Source organism: Patiria miniata, unplaced genomic scaffold (genome assembly GCF_015706575.1).
Source record: "Patiria miniata isolate m_02_andy unplaced genomic scaffold, ASM1570657v1 HiC_scaffold_25, whole genome shotgun sequence".
In the NCBI taxonomy this organism is placed as follows: Eukaryota; Metazoa; Echinodermata; class Asteroidea; order Valvatida; family Asterinidae; genus Patiria; species Patiria miniata.
Window position 1 is genome coordinate 11892347 of NW_024037064.1, and position 19108 is coordinate 11911454.

A 19108-nucleotide genomic window follows, 5' to 3' on the forward strand; every position below is an offset into this window, starting at 1 on the left:
TTATGAGAACTTTATCATCTTTAGCCACATAGAATTCAAAATCATGACGTTTTTTTAATAACGTCTCAATCAGAAGTGAATTTAAAAAAAATTGATAGGAAAAAAAAATGGCAACTTAAAATGCACTTTACTTTTTGAGATGAATCTCTACAGAAGCATTGGCAGTAGATCTTGAACCCCCCATGCAAATATACATTCTGTGCCAAGGTGTCCTTTCAGTTAATATCAATCAAGTGTTTTCAACAGTTAAGAGCTCCCAGCCTACATAAAGCAGGATTGACTGGCTGTGACTGTTTATGTATTAGCTTTATTTTGATTATGGGTGTTTGATAAGCCAGCTGTGCCCACAACTTGCTGCTTTGTCTGTTCATGGTCTGTTGACTAAATTTGACTAGTCACAGTGCTTGCTTGACATATGATCTGACTGTTGGTGACTAGCTAGCCCCATAAATGTGGCCAATTTACTGGACTGCCTCCGTAAATCAAGGCCACACTTCCACCATGTACAAAAACATGTCGAACTTTGTCAAATTTTGATTTTCACATTTAGGCTTAGTTTGTAGTTTATTTTTGATCGAGAAGCATACTCACCCTCTATATAGGCTTATCAGAAAGTGCTGCCTCTTTCAGATATCTAATTTTTGTGAAATTTCATGTTGAAAATTTGATACAAAAACATGTGCAAACTAATATGAAAATTTCACGAGAAATAGACATCTGAAAAAGGCAGCACTTTCTGATTAGACTATAAAGAGGGTGAGCATGCTTCTAAAGCAATAATAAACTAAAAACTAAGCCTAAATGTGAAAATCAAAATTTGACAAAGTTCAACATGTTTTTGTACATGGTGGAAGTGTGGCCTTTATTTACGGAGGTGGTCCAGTAAATTGGCCACATTTATGGGGCTAGTGACTAGCCTGTGTTAAAAGTATAGCAGGGGAAGTGGATGGAAATTTGGACTGTCTGTGACTGTTTAATATTTGGATGGTTAAAGACAACACCGAAACACTTTGGTGTAAATTGGCCTGTCATGCAGCAACTGAGAAGCTTTTGTTTGGACATATTGCCTGATTTTTGTTTCTTACTTTTATCTATTTCAGACTGGACCATGGGCCAGTTCTGCGAGCTGTGCCGGCCCGGTAGCTACGGCAACGCCACTGACCAATCCCAGGGCTGCCGGGAGTGCCAGTGCAACGGGCACGGCGACGCGACCCTGGGCAGCTGTCACAACGAAACGGGGATCTGCTACTGCACCGAGAACACGAAGGGCGATCACTGCGAGGACTGCGTGACGGGATTCTATCATGACCCAAGGTAAGGCTCAGCTTCCATCACCAGCCGGTTGCTTAACCCTTTCATGACCACATTGTTTATTGACTTGGCTCTCCCCAGGACCAAAGTGTTTGCTCAGTCATGCGGAAATCACTAGAGCGTGAACAAAATGACCGCAAGTCCAAAACTCACTTTTTTCAACCCAGATTTTCACTGCCAAGGAGTGATTTAAATCATAGGTGTTGTGTGTAAAGTTTGTTCCGTGAACCTTACGCTGTAAAAATGAAGTCCATATGTGTAAATATAAGAAAGTTATGCCTGTTTGTTCATCTGGTTCCATTTATCAAACTGCAAGCCATTTCACCACATGACCAAATGGCACTCCATACCTCAATTTGTGCGTGGATACTTCTGAAGCACTTTTCTCATTTTTTTGTAATGTCAACACTTTGAATAAACTACACCATTAGAACGATCCGAAAACACTCTTTCAGCTGGTATATGGTTGATGTATGGACGGCCAAACATATCAACATGCCGCCTTTCTGAAAAGTAGTGAATATATCTGTGTTGAGGGTGTTCTGTGTGTGGTTTCCTGGTGGACTAAAGTCGCCCATGGGAACCAGCAGGGGGGTTCTTCTTGTCGACTAAGTCACCCATGGTAAGGATAGGGTTAACCGGCCAGCCACTTTACGGCCGGTATGATCCTTGGTGGGTACTATTGCCCCTCTCGGCCGGTACAGGGCTGGTCTTGATACAGTATCCCGTTGACAATAATTATTTGACAATAACTTATGAGGTACATTTTCCAAAGTCCAATATCTTGAGAACAACAAATTTGATTGAACTGAAACTTGGTAGGTTAATAAACTCTAAAATGTAAATTGCACATTGAAGTAATGACAATGGTTTTTTTTGCAGAATTTCTACAGAAATACTTAGCATGGAAAACATTTCCATAGCACAAAAAATCAGTCGTATTCTCAAGTCAGAATCATAATGTCTCACTTGATATCAACTACTAAAAGGTACATTTTCCAAAGTCCACTATCTCGAGAACAACAAATTTGATTGAACTGAAACTTGGTAGGTTTCTAAACTCTAAAATGTAAATGTGCACATTGAAGTAATGATATAGTGATATTTTGCAGATTTTTGACATTTTCAATTTCTTTTCTAAGTCTAGTATGTATCTCATTCAAAAGTTAATGACTTGTTTGTTCAAAATTAGGTTTTGTCCTTCCCCGACGTTTGTATACTCAGTGTGTTAATCAGTGTGAAGGGCAATACCTAGTTTTGATTTATATCACACCAACACGAAAGTCCATCTTATGAATAGTTAATGCAGTACCCGCTGCTATGTACATTTGACTCGAACCAGCCAACTGATCCCGTTAGCTCGGTGGTTGAGTGATGGAACGTCTGTGCTAGAAAGCAGGAGGTCATGGGTTTGAGTCCCATCCGAGTGATTTTTCCAACTTTCACTCTGAGTATACAGTGTTTAAACGTCGGTGAAGGGCAACACCTATTTTTGATTTACATCACCCCGACGCAACAGTCCATCTCATAACCTGTTTTATTGCTAACCAAAATAGCAAGACAATCTACTTTCCTAGGTGAACTTTTTAACGACAACATATTTTGGTTTTGTCTGACAGATTTGCCCAGCACTGCTCCCGCGAGTGCAGCGGCCGGATGCTGCTGACCAACGTGGAATCCGCTGCCTTGGGCTCGGGCCAGGGGGACGGAGTGACCCTCTCCGAGGCCTACTGCCTGTGGGTGCTGACCGCTGGCGACAACTTGACCCACACGGCGGCCATGACTGACCCACCGACTATCAGCTTGACCGTGGAAGGCATTGAGGCGCTCTGTGGGGTGAGTTAGCTAGGATTCACAGTAATGAATCAAACTAGTGTAGTTTTCCAGAGTTTGACTAACTCCGATCAAATGCTGGCTTAACGATGGTTTAACTAGTCTAGTCCATTATTCTTGACCAGCCTTTTGACGACACATGTTCCCAAATTAATATTAGTGCACAGACTTAAAGGGAGGGTCCTGTGCTCTTTGGGTGTGGCGCTCTAAAAAAAAATCAAATGTAAAATTTAATTGATCATTTATTAATCCTTTGAATTCAACTTTTGAATTAGGAGCATCCCTGCTTATACTTCACTCCAGTCGGACTTATTGATATCCATAAGAAACACTACCACAACAGCCCAACCCTGAATTTCATCATCAACGTCATACCAAAAGTGTGACAAGTGCCATATTAACACGTATGCCACTTCAGTGTGGGTTAACAAGCGTAATATACCAAGCTCTCTATTTTTTTTTAGGAATCATTGCCTCTAAATACTAAAAACCAATTTATTTGTACAAAGACGTCATATACTTGAGAAAATTGTTTGCGAAAAAAATGAAATAATTGATAAATCACGGCGATACTTTAAGTCATGAGTCGACCAGAAGGCGACCGATGGTCCTTGGTCGAACTTGTTCATAGTTAGCAATTGACTAGTTTGCCATACAATGTAAGTCCCCACTTTGCATGTGGGCAACAACAGTTATCTTGCAAAGACTACTTCGCCACAACAGACCATCAAAATTTTGTTAAAATTGATGGATTTGTTCAAATTTCCTATTTTTCCCATTGGTTCCCTGCAGAGAGATTACATGTACGTATACGACGGAATACCATCCTATTTGTCCTCGTCGCACCCTGAGCTGGCTGGGGCAGACCTGGGGGCCTTCTGTGGTCAAGATCCTCTGGAACGTGTCACAGCCATGGCCCACTCCGGTAAGTTCCAGAGATCAAACTTTTCAGGGGCACTTTTGTCCTGCAAATGCCAGAATTTAGTGTTTTGTATTATTGACTTACAGTATTTCAAAGGTCACCAAAACCATTACAGTGTCTTAAAGTTGAGATAATTTGAAAAAAATGTTTACATGTGACACAACAGCCTTGCCTGTAAGCATTTAAATTCAACAGTCAAAATTTCCTGTAACAAGATAGTTAAGAACCCTGTCAAACTGTCTGCGATCTTATATGCGCTTTCACTGCGTCCTTGAAAAATAGCTGGGGCGCAAAAACAACTACTAGATCGCAGCGACAACTACATAGGTCGCCAGATGGGCGCCAGAGGGTCTTAATGGTCTCCGATGAGCGCCAAGGTCTTTGAACATGCTCAAAACAATCGCAACACCTCTGCGCTCTGGCCAGGGCGCCGTAATGAAGCACAGTGACAGCGCAGCAGCAGCGACTAGATCAAGTAATTGAGCTTGACTGGGGCGCATAGAGAGCGAGTTGAGCGCATCGTAAGCGTGGGAAGAGCACAGTATGAGCGTAGCTTGAGCTTCTTTGAGACAGAAAGTTGTCATGTTCTTGCGTCCTCGCTGCGATTGTTAAATTTATGAAATATTTTTGGTTGCCATAAGGTCTATGAGATCGCATATAATGTGACAGGCCCTTTAGATATAAGATTTAAGGCTTTGCATGGTAGAGTATCAGTATCGTTTGGGATTGCGGTAACACCTTGTGGTAATAACTACCACACACCATGTGATGATAATAACTGCAGTCTCCTGACGATGAGTAGAGCAGGCAAGTCGAAACGTTGAGACCAAAGACAAGATCTTTTAGAACTAAGCAGGACTGTTCTGATCAAAACCTAAAACTACTTAGCGAAAGTTGATAACAAGCAGGACAAATTCTTATCAGTACTAAAAACTACTTAGCGAAAGTTGATAATAAGCAGGACAAGTTCTTATCAGAACTAAAAATCTACTAAGTGAAAGTTGATAATAAGCAGGACAAGTTCTTATCAGAACTGAAAATCTACTGAGCGACAGTAGTTATTACCACATGGTGTTAGCGCAAATCGAAACGATAAGAATTTAGACTAGGCCACGTATAATGCATGCAATATGACAAATTATTTACAAGCTTCTCTTGTAACATAAAGTAAGAGCGTTACAACATTACCAGATGTACGCTAGCAATGCCTTCAAGAATCCATCCGAACAGCCTTTGCAGCTGTTGTGGGAGTACTTTCACTGGAGCTTTATTTCTTTCACCAAAACTTTAAATTCAGGCATCATGACCGTCGTCTACCAGGCCAACCACACCGGCAGCACGGACTCCCCAGGCTTCGTGGCCAGCTACAGCGTCAACCGCTGCCCTGGCGGTTGCCACGGCAACCGTGAGTGCATTCTGGGAACCTGTCGCTGCAGCAGCGGCTACCGGGGACCGAACTGCGAGGAGGAGGCATGTCCGGGTAACTGCAGTCAGGCGGACGGTCAAGGGATCTGTGACGAGGTAGGAAAATGTGATCCGGCCGTATAATTGTATTTGGTATTTAATGCCTGTTGATACCTTAACCCTAACCCTCCAGGGTATTTTGGCTAGAAACCCTGCCAAACGCAGCAACATGCAACACTTGTCTAAGTGACAAGCCTGCCCAGTGCAGCAAGATCCATCAGGCCAAAAGTTTCAAGGCCAAACTGCCTCAGAGTCTGTGGTCACCGAATGCAGCAGGATACAACTCTGGCATTGTTCTATGGGACTAGCTCTCAGTGTCTCAGAAGTGGTCGTTCATGCACTGGTGTTGGTAGCATTTTCAATCAAAGTGCACCAGACTTTTCCACCTGATGCACTGTGATGCGTCTGGCAGGGTTAGGGTTAAGAGCCTTCGAAACAGCCCTTAACCCTATCTGCCCATAAAGCTACAAAATACTACTGAGTACTAACCTGTAGTATGCATTTCTTTCCATACAAGTGTGCACAACAAATGTAGTATTCTGTGGTATTTGGTCCTTGACCCCAAAGAGCCTTTAGGGGTTAGGGTTAAGAGCCTTCAAATCAGCCCTCAAGAGCCTTTAAATCAGACCTTAGGCCCAAAAAAAAAATACGTCTGCTTCCGATTACATGGCATTTGAAAAAAGGGTTGGTAGGTAGGGAAATATTTTTTTGCCAATTTTATTTGTGTGTGATCATATGGAGGCGTCTGCGTGTAGTCAAGGGTAAGAGGTAGAAATTGATGGTTTTGGGTGTTTTTTTTTCTTATTTCTCCCATAAAAAAATTAGGGTAGGGGCTGTCAAAATAGGGTAGGTAGGGAAACCGGAAGCGAACTATTATTTTTTTTGGCCTTAAGACATATGTCTACTTACAGAAATCTCCTTGTGGCTTTTTCTTTTCTTCATTGGAACTTTTTGTAAAATGTACTATTTAAGGCCAAAAAAAAAAAGTCTCCGGTTTCTGGTATGGAGCTTGCCCAAAAAGTGGTGCGGTGACGCGGCTTTTTTTTTTTTTTTACCTGATTGTTTTTTGCTTCAAATTTGTGCTGATGACTGCAAATGGTGCCCGACTAAAGTGCAAATATATGGGAGTCCAGAGAGGCCACATAAAGCTTATTCTCGACCATAACCCAATCTAAAAACACGTTAAAATTGTGCACCAGCAGGATTCCAGTCAAACCAGTGAGTTTGGCGGTTTTGAGACATCATCTTTCATTGAAAAAAAAAACTTTTAATTTTGCCGACGCGCATGGCAGCATGTACTATTCTTGTTATGACATGTTTCCATTCGTGTACTCTAAAATGACTAGTTGTGTAGTAGAATCTGTGTGTATGAACTACAAGTTTCTCAACCAAACCTTTTTCAAAACTGAAAAATACTCACATTCAATGAGACACTTCTCAAGTCTGTCACGTATGAATGTGGATTATGTGACAAGTACAAGACTTTATTATCAATTCTTCAATTTCTGATGTGCAAAATTAAGAGGTTGTCCTCTGTCTTCATATTGCCCAAACCACCTGTTTTGCAAGGCATAGTCCCTTTTTCCCCCCAAAATTAAACTGTAATTATAAAAGGAAATGATCTATATTGTAACTACATGTAAAATAATACCTACTTTCGTCAACTACCCAAAAGAGTTTGTTTCTTTTACAGAACGTTTCACAAGTTTTACATTATATTGAACTGATTTTCTGATTTGAAGGCCATGGGCGTGTGCAACTGCAGCGCAGGCTTTGGCGGCGATGCCTGCCAGTACCCCACCTCCCCTCTGGCTGGGCTCAAGCAAGGCATTTGGACCCTCCTGGCGGACGAGGCACGGCTGGATCCTGACGCCAGTTCCACGGTCGGGGCCGTGCCCTGCGGCCGGATGGGCCACACACTTGTGGCCAGCGAGGCCAATGTGCTGTGGTTGTTTGGCGGCTACTCCCACACCCACGGGCACCTAAATGATGTCTGGAGGTAAGTTTAAATAAATCACCCTTGTACAAATTTCAAATGATTTGATTTGGATGGCACTAGCAAATTGAAGAGGTTTTAACAAAACCAGTTTTTCACAGCACAATGGTTATAGTGTCCAACTCACAGGTACAAGAAGGCCTAAAGACTATAGACATATAGTAAGGATTTAAAGAGGTTGTGGAATGCTCAAAGACATTTCCGTCATTTTTTGGGTATATGTAGCCTAAGGTGTGATGAAATGAAAACGACTATTGTTTCTGTCATAAAATGAGTACAAAAGGTACTTTTGAGAGCTGTTTTTCAAGTCCTGTCATGCCTGTTTCGACCCGAACGTGCAATTTGTGTAAAAGTCGTCGTTGCGGGCAGCAAACAAAACACAGTAAATCGTGACGTAATAAACAGGACTCCCGATGCAGAGTAGCATAAACGAGTCCTGTTTATTACGTCACGAGTTACTGTGTTTTGTTTGCTGCCCGCAACGACGACTTTTACACAAATTGTACGTTCTGGTCGAAACAGGACCTGAAAAATAGCTCTCAAAAGTACCCTTTGTACTCATTTCATGACAGAAACAATAGTCGTTTTTATTTCATCACACCTTAGGCTACATATACCCAAAAAATAACGGAAATGTCTTCGAGCATTCCACAACCCCTTTAAACTAAATTGACTGTACTAGCCCCCTGGCCCAGTTTATTTCACATGCTCGCCATGTACCCTGAGAAGTAAATTTTAACTATCATGGAGCAGTTTTAAGTTAGCTATAAGCTTGGCTAGTAATTAACTTGAATGCTGATAGTCAATTTGTATCTTGTATTATCTGTGTAGCTATGACCTCGCTACAAAGAAGTGGAAGCAACACTTTTCGGGCAGCTCTGCCCACCCAGCTCCCAGACGCTACCATGCGGCGACATTCTCCTCATCCTACGTGATGATTTCTGGGGGAATGAATGATACGACGGTTATGCAGGACGTGTGGTACTTCCACACTGTCAGCGAGAACTGGTCCCAGGTAAACAACATTGCTTTTCATTCATCGAGATATATGTTGCTTGTTTATAGCTGTAAATGGTGGCAGCAGTGGGATTTGGTGGCAGCGGTGGGATTCAGTAATGGCGAGGAGATGTGGTGACAGTTGTAGAATTTAGTGGCAGTGATGGGGATATGGTAACAGCGTTAAAAAATAGTGGCAAGTGGGGATATGGTAGCAACAGCCTTCTTCTTGGCCTACCTGACTCAACAATCTCCAAGTTACAACGAGTTCAGAACTCGGCAGCCAGATTGGTCACCCGAACCAAAAGTAGTGACCATATTTCACCAATCTTCCGCGACCTACACTGGCTTCCGGTTAGGCAACGGATTGTGTACAAAGTACTTCTGATTACGTATAACTGCATCCACGGCCATGCGCCAACATATCTACAGGATCTGATTAACAAATATGAACCTCCACGAAAACTTCGCTCCCACTCAAAATCCCTACTCACCTGTTCATCGTCATCTACAAGGACATACGGCCAGCGTGCTTTTTCTACATCGTCGCCCACTCTTTGGAACAAACTCCCCCAAAGCATCAAAGACGCACAAAGTCTGGACCAATTCAAATGCCTCCTCAAAACCCATTTGTTCAATTCTGATTAATTTTTGTCCTATTTTTAATTTGTACAGCGCATTGGGACTCCGTGTGTAATGCGCTTAATAAGAACGGTTTTATTATTATTATTATGGTAACAGCATTGGAATATAGTGGCAGGGGTGGGATTTGGTCGTAGTTGTGGCATTTAATGCAGATTTAAGATATAAATCCGCAAGAAATGGAAAGATTTTCACAACTGTTTTTCTTGCAGATTCCAGCCGTTTTTCCTGTAGCACTGGCAGGCCATTCTTTTGTTGTGGTCAAGGATGAAACCTTGGTGACAATTGGCGGCTACTCGCCGACCAACGGTCTCCAAGACAAGGTGCTGGAATTCAGCGTTGCCGACAATGCGTGGCTGGCTGTTCAAACAACTGGACCCCCTCCCACTGGTATGTGCATGATAACCTTCACTGGTACCATTATGTTTATCCAAGTTTCTGGTGACCTCTGATTTCCACGTTGCAAGACCCATGGGATTTACATGCATTGATCTTTTTGCAACTTAGCAGAGCCATGCACTAAGGCCCAGATTATACAAGTTGCATGATTTGAATTTGTTTCTGCCAGGTCTGTTTGGCCACAGCACAGTCTGGCACTCCACCACCAAGGCCCTGTATGTCTATGGCGGTTACCTCTTTCACCTGGACAGCGTCTTTGTCTCGGACAGACTGTACTCTCTGGACTACAGAAACTCAGTCAGAAGATGGAACCTGCTGCTTGCCGAGCCTGGGAACCAGGTAAGAGTGACTTGCTGAATTGTGGGTGGGGCTTATCTTCATTGGCAGAGGTGGGGGGACTGCATTAGACTGGACACCTGAGCTCATACATATGTACTCTTTCCCAAGGCTTCCTTAAATGCATTATTAAACAACCCTCTTTTTTGACAAGCTTCAGATACATTAAGTTAAATGTTACCACTATTAATACCTGAACAAAACTTGTATTGGAATCCTAATATCCAGAAATCTGGCACTTAATTGGGGTACCAAAATGTGGTGCACTTATAAAAAAATCCCAGAAATTCCTATTAAAGTCAACATACAGAACTTTATTTGGGTGACAAATCATGATAAAAAATTACTACTTTCACTCAAAAATCCAAGTATATGTTTGTCAGGGATTATTTTCAGCACTTTTTCATCGTGCATTCCAACAGAAAAGTAGACAATCACATCGATAAACTCTCTCGCAAACAAGTAGGTAAACTCAGAATGTGTGATCAGGGAAATTTTGAGCCTATACATGAGGCGTTCTGGCGAAATGAGACGGAAAAGGGCACAGGCCGCAGTAGAGAAAAATGGGAGAAAAACAAATAGGGGTGATTTTGTTTTGGATTTTCAGATTTATTGATATTGATAATCTTGGAAATGCCTACTTCACATGTTTTAAAGAAAGAGTATAAAAATTGTGGAATTAAAATTATTTAAGGGAATGTAATTGGCATCTTTCATTTTCACAAATACAAACTTGAAACTTTGTTGTCCCTTTTCTCAATATAGTTTCTGTACATGTCGATGAATGCAAACTTGAACAGCCATAACTTGTCAACAGAATGTCCTATAAGCCTTTTCGGAGTTCCAACTGCGCATTCGTAACCTGTGACAACGCGCATTGTTTGTCTCAAATGGCCTTTGACATCATCGCGCCACTGACTTTACAAAAAGGCTGTTTGTGCATTGTGGGTACTGTCAAAGGGCATTTGAGACAAATAATGTGCGTTGCCACAGGTTACGAATGCGCGCAGTTGGAACTCAGAAAAGGCTTATTCGAGTGCAACAAACAGTATTGCAAGGAGAATGTATTTCTCTTTCCTAATCCCAGCAAACCCTGAATTTGATCTCTGCCCAGTTTTGTCTCATTTTGCCAGAACGGCTCACATATTTTAAAAGTTCCAGGGGAAGTTTTGAGCGAGTTCTGGAATTGTTTGAGAGAAATCCAGTATGAACTCAAAGGCAGAGCTTCAATTATTTAAAAATGCCTTTTCCGACCTTCCAGCCGCTACCCCATATCTTCCACGCTGCTGTCACCACGTCCAATTACATGGTGGTCATCGGGGGTGGGACCCCAACCCAGAACATCTCCAACACGCTGATGGCGTACCACTACGACTGCAACCAGTGGGTGGATCTTAACGGTGAGTCACATTTCCTGTCATTGTTACGTAAAGATGCTAAAAACCCATAACCACCTGTATTACATTGTGTTATGATATAAGTGACCGGCTCCACAAAAAAGGGTATTATGTCGCAAAAATTGAGTAATATATATGGTTGAAATTGAGTAATATATATGGTTGGAAAGCCCACAACGCAAGCTTGCATTTGGTACATCATAAAGCTCCATAGCCCCTGCCGTTCTGGAGATATGACGTATTTGCATATTTATTACTTATTTGGAGTTCAAATTACACAACTGAGAAAACAGGTTTTGAAATAGCTGGCTTTGTTGTAGAACAACAGAACGATGCACACAAAATGGTTGTTCTTTTCCACTGTGTTCATCAAAATCAGCATTTTTGTGAATGTAACATGAAACTGTAGGTATTAAAGATGTCATTCATGACAAAAACTCAAAATCACATTTTGACAAAATGTTCACCTTTTCAGTGTTGAGAGCAGCAGAGGCATGCAAAAATCACTGTTTGATATAATCAAGTTTAATGGCCTTTGTGCTCCCATTTTTAAACAGAAAATCACATAAGTCTGTAATTTTGACTGATGATAATTGTCAACAATTTGAAGAATCTGCATTTTGTGGTCAAAATATTACTTAATTGTAAAGTTATTTACATTTTCATGCTAACAACCTTTTGCCGGGAACTCATCCTGCCTTACATGTGTGCTTAAAGGGGCACTAGGTCCTGAAATCCCCGAAAATGTTATGTTTTTGATTGTTTACTGAACCTATTTCAAACATCTGGTTGAAAGGAAACCAACCTAATGTCTTACCGTTCCCGAGAAAAGACGAAAACAACCTGCTTGTTTACATCGGACATGATAGTACGAATACGTTTTTCGTGTCGTTCTCAGTGTACGATATACACGTTGTGTGTCTCGGGAACAGCGGTGACCAATCACCAATGCAAAAAAAGTGGTTTCTTTAACGTCCGCAAAAGGCGAACACTTTACGAATGAAATCACAACTAGCATCCTAACAGCTCGAATTTATGGGGTCGCAAAAGTGGACCCCGAAATTCGTTCTTGCACGCATAATACAGGAATAACACAAAAACGCCCAGTTTTGAAAGGATAGTTGTGTGGATGTTTATATCCTACTTTTAAATGTTATTTCCGATTAACATCATCTTGTTCAAAGCACGTTTTGAAGCCCAATTGGGCTGTTCCCGGACCTAGTGTCCCTTTAAGCAGAATGTTAATTCATAACGACCATTTTTCCACTTCCATGAATGAACAAAAATTGATAAAAATTGATAAAAAGTTATTTTACTATCTGGCAACAGATTTTGTAGTTGGAAGTCCCCCGTCACCATCTGCGTCCCTGTCTGCTGCCATCGTCACGGGCAACGCCATCTACACGTTCGGCGGGAACGACGGGACCTCGCAGGGCGCCCTCTACCAGCTCAATCTGCCGACGGACCTGTGCGCATTGCAGACCACGACCGACGGGTGCCTGGGCATGCCCAGCTGCGCGGCTTGTGTGGAGACTAACGACACCCAGAACCTGTTGTTCTGCAAGGCCAGCATGGATGTGTATCAAGCGAGGTAGGGTCTCAGACTTGGATACTTGCTCTAACAAAATGAGGAATAATTTGTGAGGAATATAGTCTGATCCCTTAAAAGTATCTCTTGCAAATATCAATAAAGAGAGAAATATTGCTGTTCAATATTTACAACCCATGCAGTTAAAATGCTTGAAAGTTGCTTTCATGGAGACACTGGTGATTTTGTGTACTTTTTGTGGTAAAACAAGTTTGAGTTTCTTGATGATTGTGAGTTCAGTCACCAGCGTCCATACCCGAATTGAACAACGATTCAAAAATATACGAACCTCGATGCGCGCGCGCAGAGGCGATCCAACAAAGGCCTTAAATCGGCACTATTTACTGGTCCCCATATCTTTAGAATAATGCTAAAAAAAGTCTGACGTGTGCAGTTTTACATGACGGATTAAATTCGAGCAGGTAGTGTGACCAAAATGCACTGTGGCAAATTCAACAGCCATCCTAACATTAAAAATAACTCAAGTGACTGTTTTTAACAGTTGAGTGCTCCCTGCCTTCATAACTTAGGATTGACTGGCTGTAACCGTTTTACGTAACATGATACAGATGTACTTTGACTCTAGGAGATTGATAAGCTCGCTGTACTTTCCAGTACTAGGCACCTGCTTTTGTCTAATGATGAAATTTGATGGACACATTGCCTACAAGACATATGTGAAGCGATCAAGCTACATGATTCGTTTGTCGACCCTGGTCAAAATAAATTTTTATGACAGATTTCAAAAGAGCACAATCTCAGCATTACTGCTGTGAAAACCGCATGCTGATACCATCTTTAGTTCAAAAATTATGGAAGTCTGAACACCAAGAGATGTGATGAAGTGATGTGATGAAGTGGCCCTATTTTGGCCTGTTTCTCCACTTAAAAATTCCCGACAAACGACTCATTTAGCTTGATCGCATCACATATTTTGTTGACTAGCCCGTGTATAAAGGCATGGCAGGGAAACAGGATCGATTTCCAGACTGTCTATCAGCAGAAGGGAAAAGTCTTAATAAAAAATAAAAAATAAAATAAAAAACACGTAAAGAAACAAGCTTCCTCAGTGCACAGCTTTTTCAAGGTGAAACATTGATCTTATTCTTTCGCGAACAACGTTTTCTCGTTTGTACAAATGGTGTTAATCATGTTTATCTGTAGTTGTGACGGCATCTACTCTTTGGAGCAAGGCATTGCCTGCAACGACGCAAGGGTGGAATACAGGAACTGCGGGGCTGCCAAATCATGCAGTGAGTGTGTCATGACGCAGCCAGCACACTACACAGCTGAACAGGTGAATTTCCAATTAACAAAACTATTCCCCGATTGGGTTGAAACTTGGTATGTACGTAAACAGGGATGTGTTATAACAGGGTGAAAAAGAAGGAACTGCGAGGCTGCAAAATCCTTCACTACACAGCTAAACAGGTAAGTTTCCAATGATCAAAACTATTCTATAAGTCCAATTGGGTTGAAATTTGGTATGTAGGTAGAGAGGGACGTGTTTTACAAAGGTGGAATATAGGAACTGCGGGGCTGCCAAATCCTGCAGTGAGTGTGTCATGACCCAGCCAGCACACTACACAGCTGAACAGGTGAATTTCCAATGATCAAAACTATTCTATAAGTCCGATTGGGTTGAAACTTGGTATGTACGTAGACAAGGATGTGTTATACAAGGGTGAATATAGGAACTGCCGGGCTGCCAAATCCTGCAGTGAGTGCGTCATGACCCAGCCAGCACACTACACAGCTGAACAGGTGAATTTCCAATGATCAAAACTATTCTATAAGTCCAATTGGGTTGAAACTTGGTATGTAGGTAGAGAGGGACTTGTTTTACAAAGGTGGAATATAGGAACTGCTGGGCTGCCAAATCCTGCAGTGAGTGTGTCATGACCCAGCCACCCCACTACACAGCTGAACAGGTGAATTTCCAATTATCAAAACTATTCTATAAGTCCGATTGGGTTGAAACTTGGTATGTACGTAAACAGGGATGTGTTATACAAGGTGGAATATAGGAACTGCCAGGCTGCCCAATCATGCAGTGAGTGTGTCATGACCCAGCCAGCACACAACACAGCTGAACAGGTGAATCTCCAAATATCAAAAAATATTCTATAAGTCATATTGGGTTGAAACTTGGTATGTACGTAAACAGGAATGTGTTATAACAGGGTGAAAAAGAAGGAACTGCGAGGCTGCAAAATCCTTCACTACACAGCTAAACAGGTAAGTTTCCAATGATCAAAACTATTCTATAAGTCCAATTGGGTTGAAACTTGGTATGTAGGTAGAGAGGCAAGTGTTTTACAAAGGTGGAATATAGGAACTGCTGGGCTGCCAAATCCTGCAGTGAGTGTGTCATGACCCAGCCAGCACACTACACAGCTGAACAGGTGTATTTCCAAATATCAGAAAAATTTTCTCCAATTCCGATTGGGTTTAAACTTGGTATGTACGTAGACAGGGATGTGTTTTACAAGTGTGGAATATAGGAACTAGAGGGCTGCTAAATCCTGCAGTGAGTGTCATGACCCAGCCACCCCACTACACAGCTGAACAGGTGAATTTCCAATTATCAAAACTATTCTATACAAGTCCGATTGGGTTGAAACTTGGTATGTACGTAGACAGGAATGTGTTATACAGGGGTGAATATAGGAACTGCCGGGCTGCCAAATCCTGCAGTGAGTTTGTCATGACCCAGCTGGCACACTACACAGCTGAATGGGTGACTTTCCAGTTATCAAAACTAATCTATAAATCTGATTGGGTTGAAACTTGGTATGTACGTAGACAAGGATGTGTTATACAAAGGTGGAATATAGGAACTGCGGGGCTGCCCAATCCTGCAGTGAGTGTGTCATGACCCAGCTGGCACACTACACAGCTGAATGGGTGACTTTCCAATTATCAAAACTAATCTATAAGTCCGATTGGGTTGAAACTTGGTATGTGCGTAGACAGGGGTGTGTTATACAAAGGTGGAATATAGGAACTGCAGGGCTGCCCACTCCTGCAGTGAGTGTGTCATGACCCAGCCAGCACACTACACAGCTCAAAATTCTGGCTTCAGCCAGCTGAGTGATTCTGAATTACCATGATGTTGCCTAAGTAAGGCGGAGACATGGGGCCACCCCCTCCCCCAGATTGATGCCCGTGACAGTGCTAACACTACGGCAATCACAGTGATCTGACTGTTGATGACTAGCCTTTGTTAAAGGCATCACAGGGGAATAGGATTGAAATTTTGACTGTCTGTGACTGATCAAACAAAAGGAGAGTTAAAGGGAATATACAACATTTGCAAACATCGAAAAATAAAACTACCAAGTTTTTGCGAAATACCTTAATAGGATGTTGGTAAATGACAGTCTAAAGCATCCTGTAAAATTATGGCACCTGGTATACTGTCATTTTCAAGAAAAGTGGTATTTTTGTATCAATTTCCAACGCTGATCGGCCGATCAGCGTTGGAAACAACTGGCTTTTTTTTCAAATACTGGACCCAATTGACCATTGCACTTGTTTGCAATCGATTACAAACCTATGAACGGGTACGAGCCAGCTAGACTGGTTCCCTGACCTTACAATTCCCCAATGTATGTAAACTGCTCTGTTTCTTCTTATATGGAGTCAGGGAACCAGACTACAGGAAAATTATCGTTTTTCTTGGTTTTTATAGCATTTTCGAACCCAAAACCTCAAAAAAGTCAGTGTAACTATATTTGCTTTATATTTCCAACCCCCCAATTCCATCCATTTTTGAAAATTACAGCAAAAGCAAATGATGTATATTCCCTTTAAAGTGAATATTCAACATTTGCTTTGGCTGTAATTTTCAGAAATGGATGGGTTGGGGGGTAATAGTATTTTATGGCAAATATTGTCACACTGACTTGTTTGAAGCTTCGTGTTCCTAGATGCAGCTGGAAAAACCAAGAAAAACAATCCTGTTCTTCTAGTCTGGTTCCCTGACCTCGGTTAAGATGAAACAGAGCAATTTATAGATGGTGGGGAATTGTAAGGTCAAGGAACCAGTCTAGCTGGCTGACACCCGTTCATAGATGCGTATTCGATTGCAAACAAAATGCGGACTAACTAGATATGGTAAATTGGGGGCAGTATTTGGAAAAAGCCAGTTTTTCCAAGCTGGTCCGCTGACCAGCGTTGGAAATCGATACAAAAATACCATTTTTTTTAAAAAGTTCAGCACACCAGGTACCATGATTTTATAGGATGCTTTACACTGTCATTCACTAATAGTCCAGTGAGATATTTCATAATCATTTGATAGTTTTGTTTTTTGATGTTTGCAAATGTTGTATGTTCCTTTAATTAATCTTCCTATGATCAACCCAATTCCATTCATCCATTAGACCTGCAAATGGTGTTCCAACTGCCCCGACGGCGCGTGCATATCGCGCCAGCTGGACTGCATGGAGGAACACAACTGCCAGGTGGACAAACAGAAGGAGATCAGCGACGCCAACCAGTGCCCGGAGCTGGAGTGCGAGGCCAGCGACTGCGACAAATGCGTTGCCGAAGACTGCATCTGGACGCGCCAATTCAAACGAGCCAGTACGTGTAATATCATTTTGATCTAAAAGTACCATGTACTTGTTTTTTATCAATATACCCATTAGTTTCCTGTCCCACTCCAAACTGCCTTATCTGTTAAAGATATAGTCCATCATTTGTAATTAGCTGTTTCGGTGTACACACCGAAACAGCTCTTGTTTTCGTTAAGATTTTTTTTTTTCTTTTTTTTCCTTTTTTTTCTCCTTTTTCAGCCTTTTTTTCCATAGGTTTAACACACGTTTATTCTACCAGGCCACTTTGGCACTTTTTTGAATCCGATTGATTTCAGACTTGGTACATACTTAGAACACCACCCACAGATGGTCCTAGAAGAAATTTGTGATCGTGACGTCATCAGGTGTCAGGTTACGTGACATTAAAGATGCATTTTTCCCCATATGTTTTGTACACGTTTTAAAACACTCCAGTTTGGCATCTTCGAAGATCCGATCGACTTAAGACTTGATTTATACTTAGACCACCACCCACAGATGGTCCTAGATGAAATTGGTGATCGTGACGTCATGAGGTGTCAGGTTACGTCACATTAAAGATGCATTTTTTTCCCATAGGGTTTGTACATGTTTTAAAACGCTCTATTTCGGCACTTTCGTAAATCCGATCGACGTTACACTTGGTACACACTTAGACCATCATATCTCTCTGTTAGTTAGTTAGTTCGTTAGGAAGATGGTCCTCGAAGAAATTCGTGATCGTGACATCGTTAGGTGTTAGGTAACGTCACATTAAAAATGCATTTTCCCCATAGGGTTTGTACACGTTTTAAAACACTCCACTTTGGCACTTTCGTAAATTCGATGTACTTTAGACTTGGAAAACACTTAGACCATCACCCACAGATGGTTCTAGAAGAAATTTGTGATCGTGACATCATGAGGTGTCAGGTTACTTCACATTAAAGATGCATTTTCCCCATAGGTTTTGTACACGTTTATTTCAATTCATAATTTGACACTAGATGTCTGATTGACTTTTCTCTTGTCAGATGACATTCGAAGTGACTTCATCAAGTGTTCATCACGTGCACAGAGTATTTCAAATATCCGAAACAGCTTGTGTTTGTCCACAAACACATTTCTAGTTTGTGCATTTTGTTCGTTTGAAGCAACAAAAGTGTTCAAAATCTAATGAAGGATTCTGAACAACTAACCTGATGAAGTTTCAGCTCAGCTTCAGCTATGTATACCGAGAAAAACAGCATTCTAGGATCTCAATTTCAAATCAAAAGTTGCTGGATCATGTTTTAAATTGTTTTGAATTGCAACTATACGCAATGTCGCGCACTGATCCGACGAATTATAGCAACCGCGCCCTCCTGTGCGTCGTGCCACAAACGAACTACAAATTCAATTTTCCTACTCTTAAGACGCACCGTTGGAAAGGCCTTCTTTCGTTGATTACTTCAAAATGATAGCGTGCCAGAAAGATTCATTTCACAGGGAGTTTGGTCCACTTACTATCTTTCAACCAAGTATTTTTTTTCAACAATAATACGCCAGTTACTTTTTCTGATGGCTGCAAATGATGGACTACAGCTTTAAAGGCATTTTTAGCTGTGGGATAGCAGCTCAACAAGTCATCATATCTCTCTGTTAGTTAGTTAGTTCGTTAGG

At 41.6% G+C, this 19108-nt stretch overlaps 1 protein-coding gene across 1 annotated transcript in view; it reads left to right on the forward strand.

Moving 5' to 3' along the window:
* Positions 1 to 19108, forward strand: part of LOC119733051 (multiple epidermal growth factor-like domains protein 8) — a 74185-nt gene that overhangs the window by 34678 nt on the left and 20399 nt on the right. The window contains exons 23-34 of the mRNA XM_038206631.1: positions 1101 to 1314; positions 2931 to 3147; positions 3937 to 4069; positions 5364 to 5587; positions 7273 to 7529; positions 8358 to 8541; positions 9377 to 9554; positions 9733 to 9902; positions 11161 to 11299; positions 12626 to 12887; positions 14049 to 14181; positions 17273 to 17474. Of these exons, the coding sequence (XP_038062559.1) occupies positions 1101 to 1314; positions 2931 to 3147; positions 3937 to 4069; positions 5364 to 5587; positions 7273 to 7529; positions 8358 to 8541; positions 9377 to 9554; positions 9733 to 9902; positions 11161 to 11299; positions 12626 to 12887; positions 14049 to 14181; positions 17273 to 17474 (2313 nt within the window). The remainder of the gene's footprint in view (positions 1 to 1100; positions 1315 to 2930; positions 3148 to 3936; positions 4070 to 5363; positions 5588 to 7272; positions 7530 to 8357; positions 8542 to 9376; positions 9555 to 9732; positions 9903 to 11160; positions 11300 to 12625; positions 12888 to 14048; positions 14182 to 17272; positions 17475 to 19108) is intronic.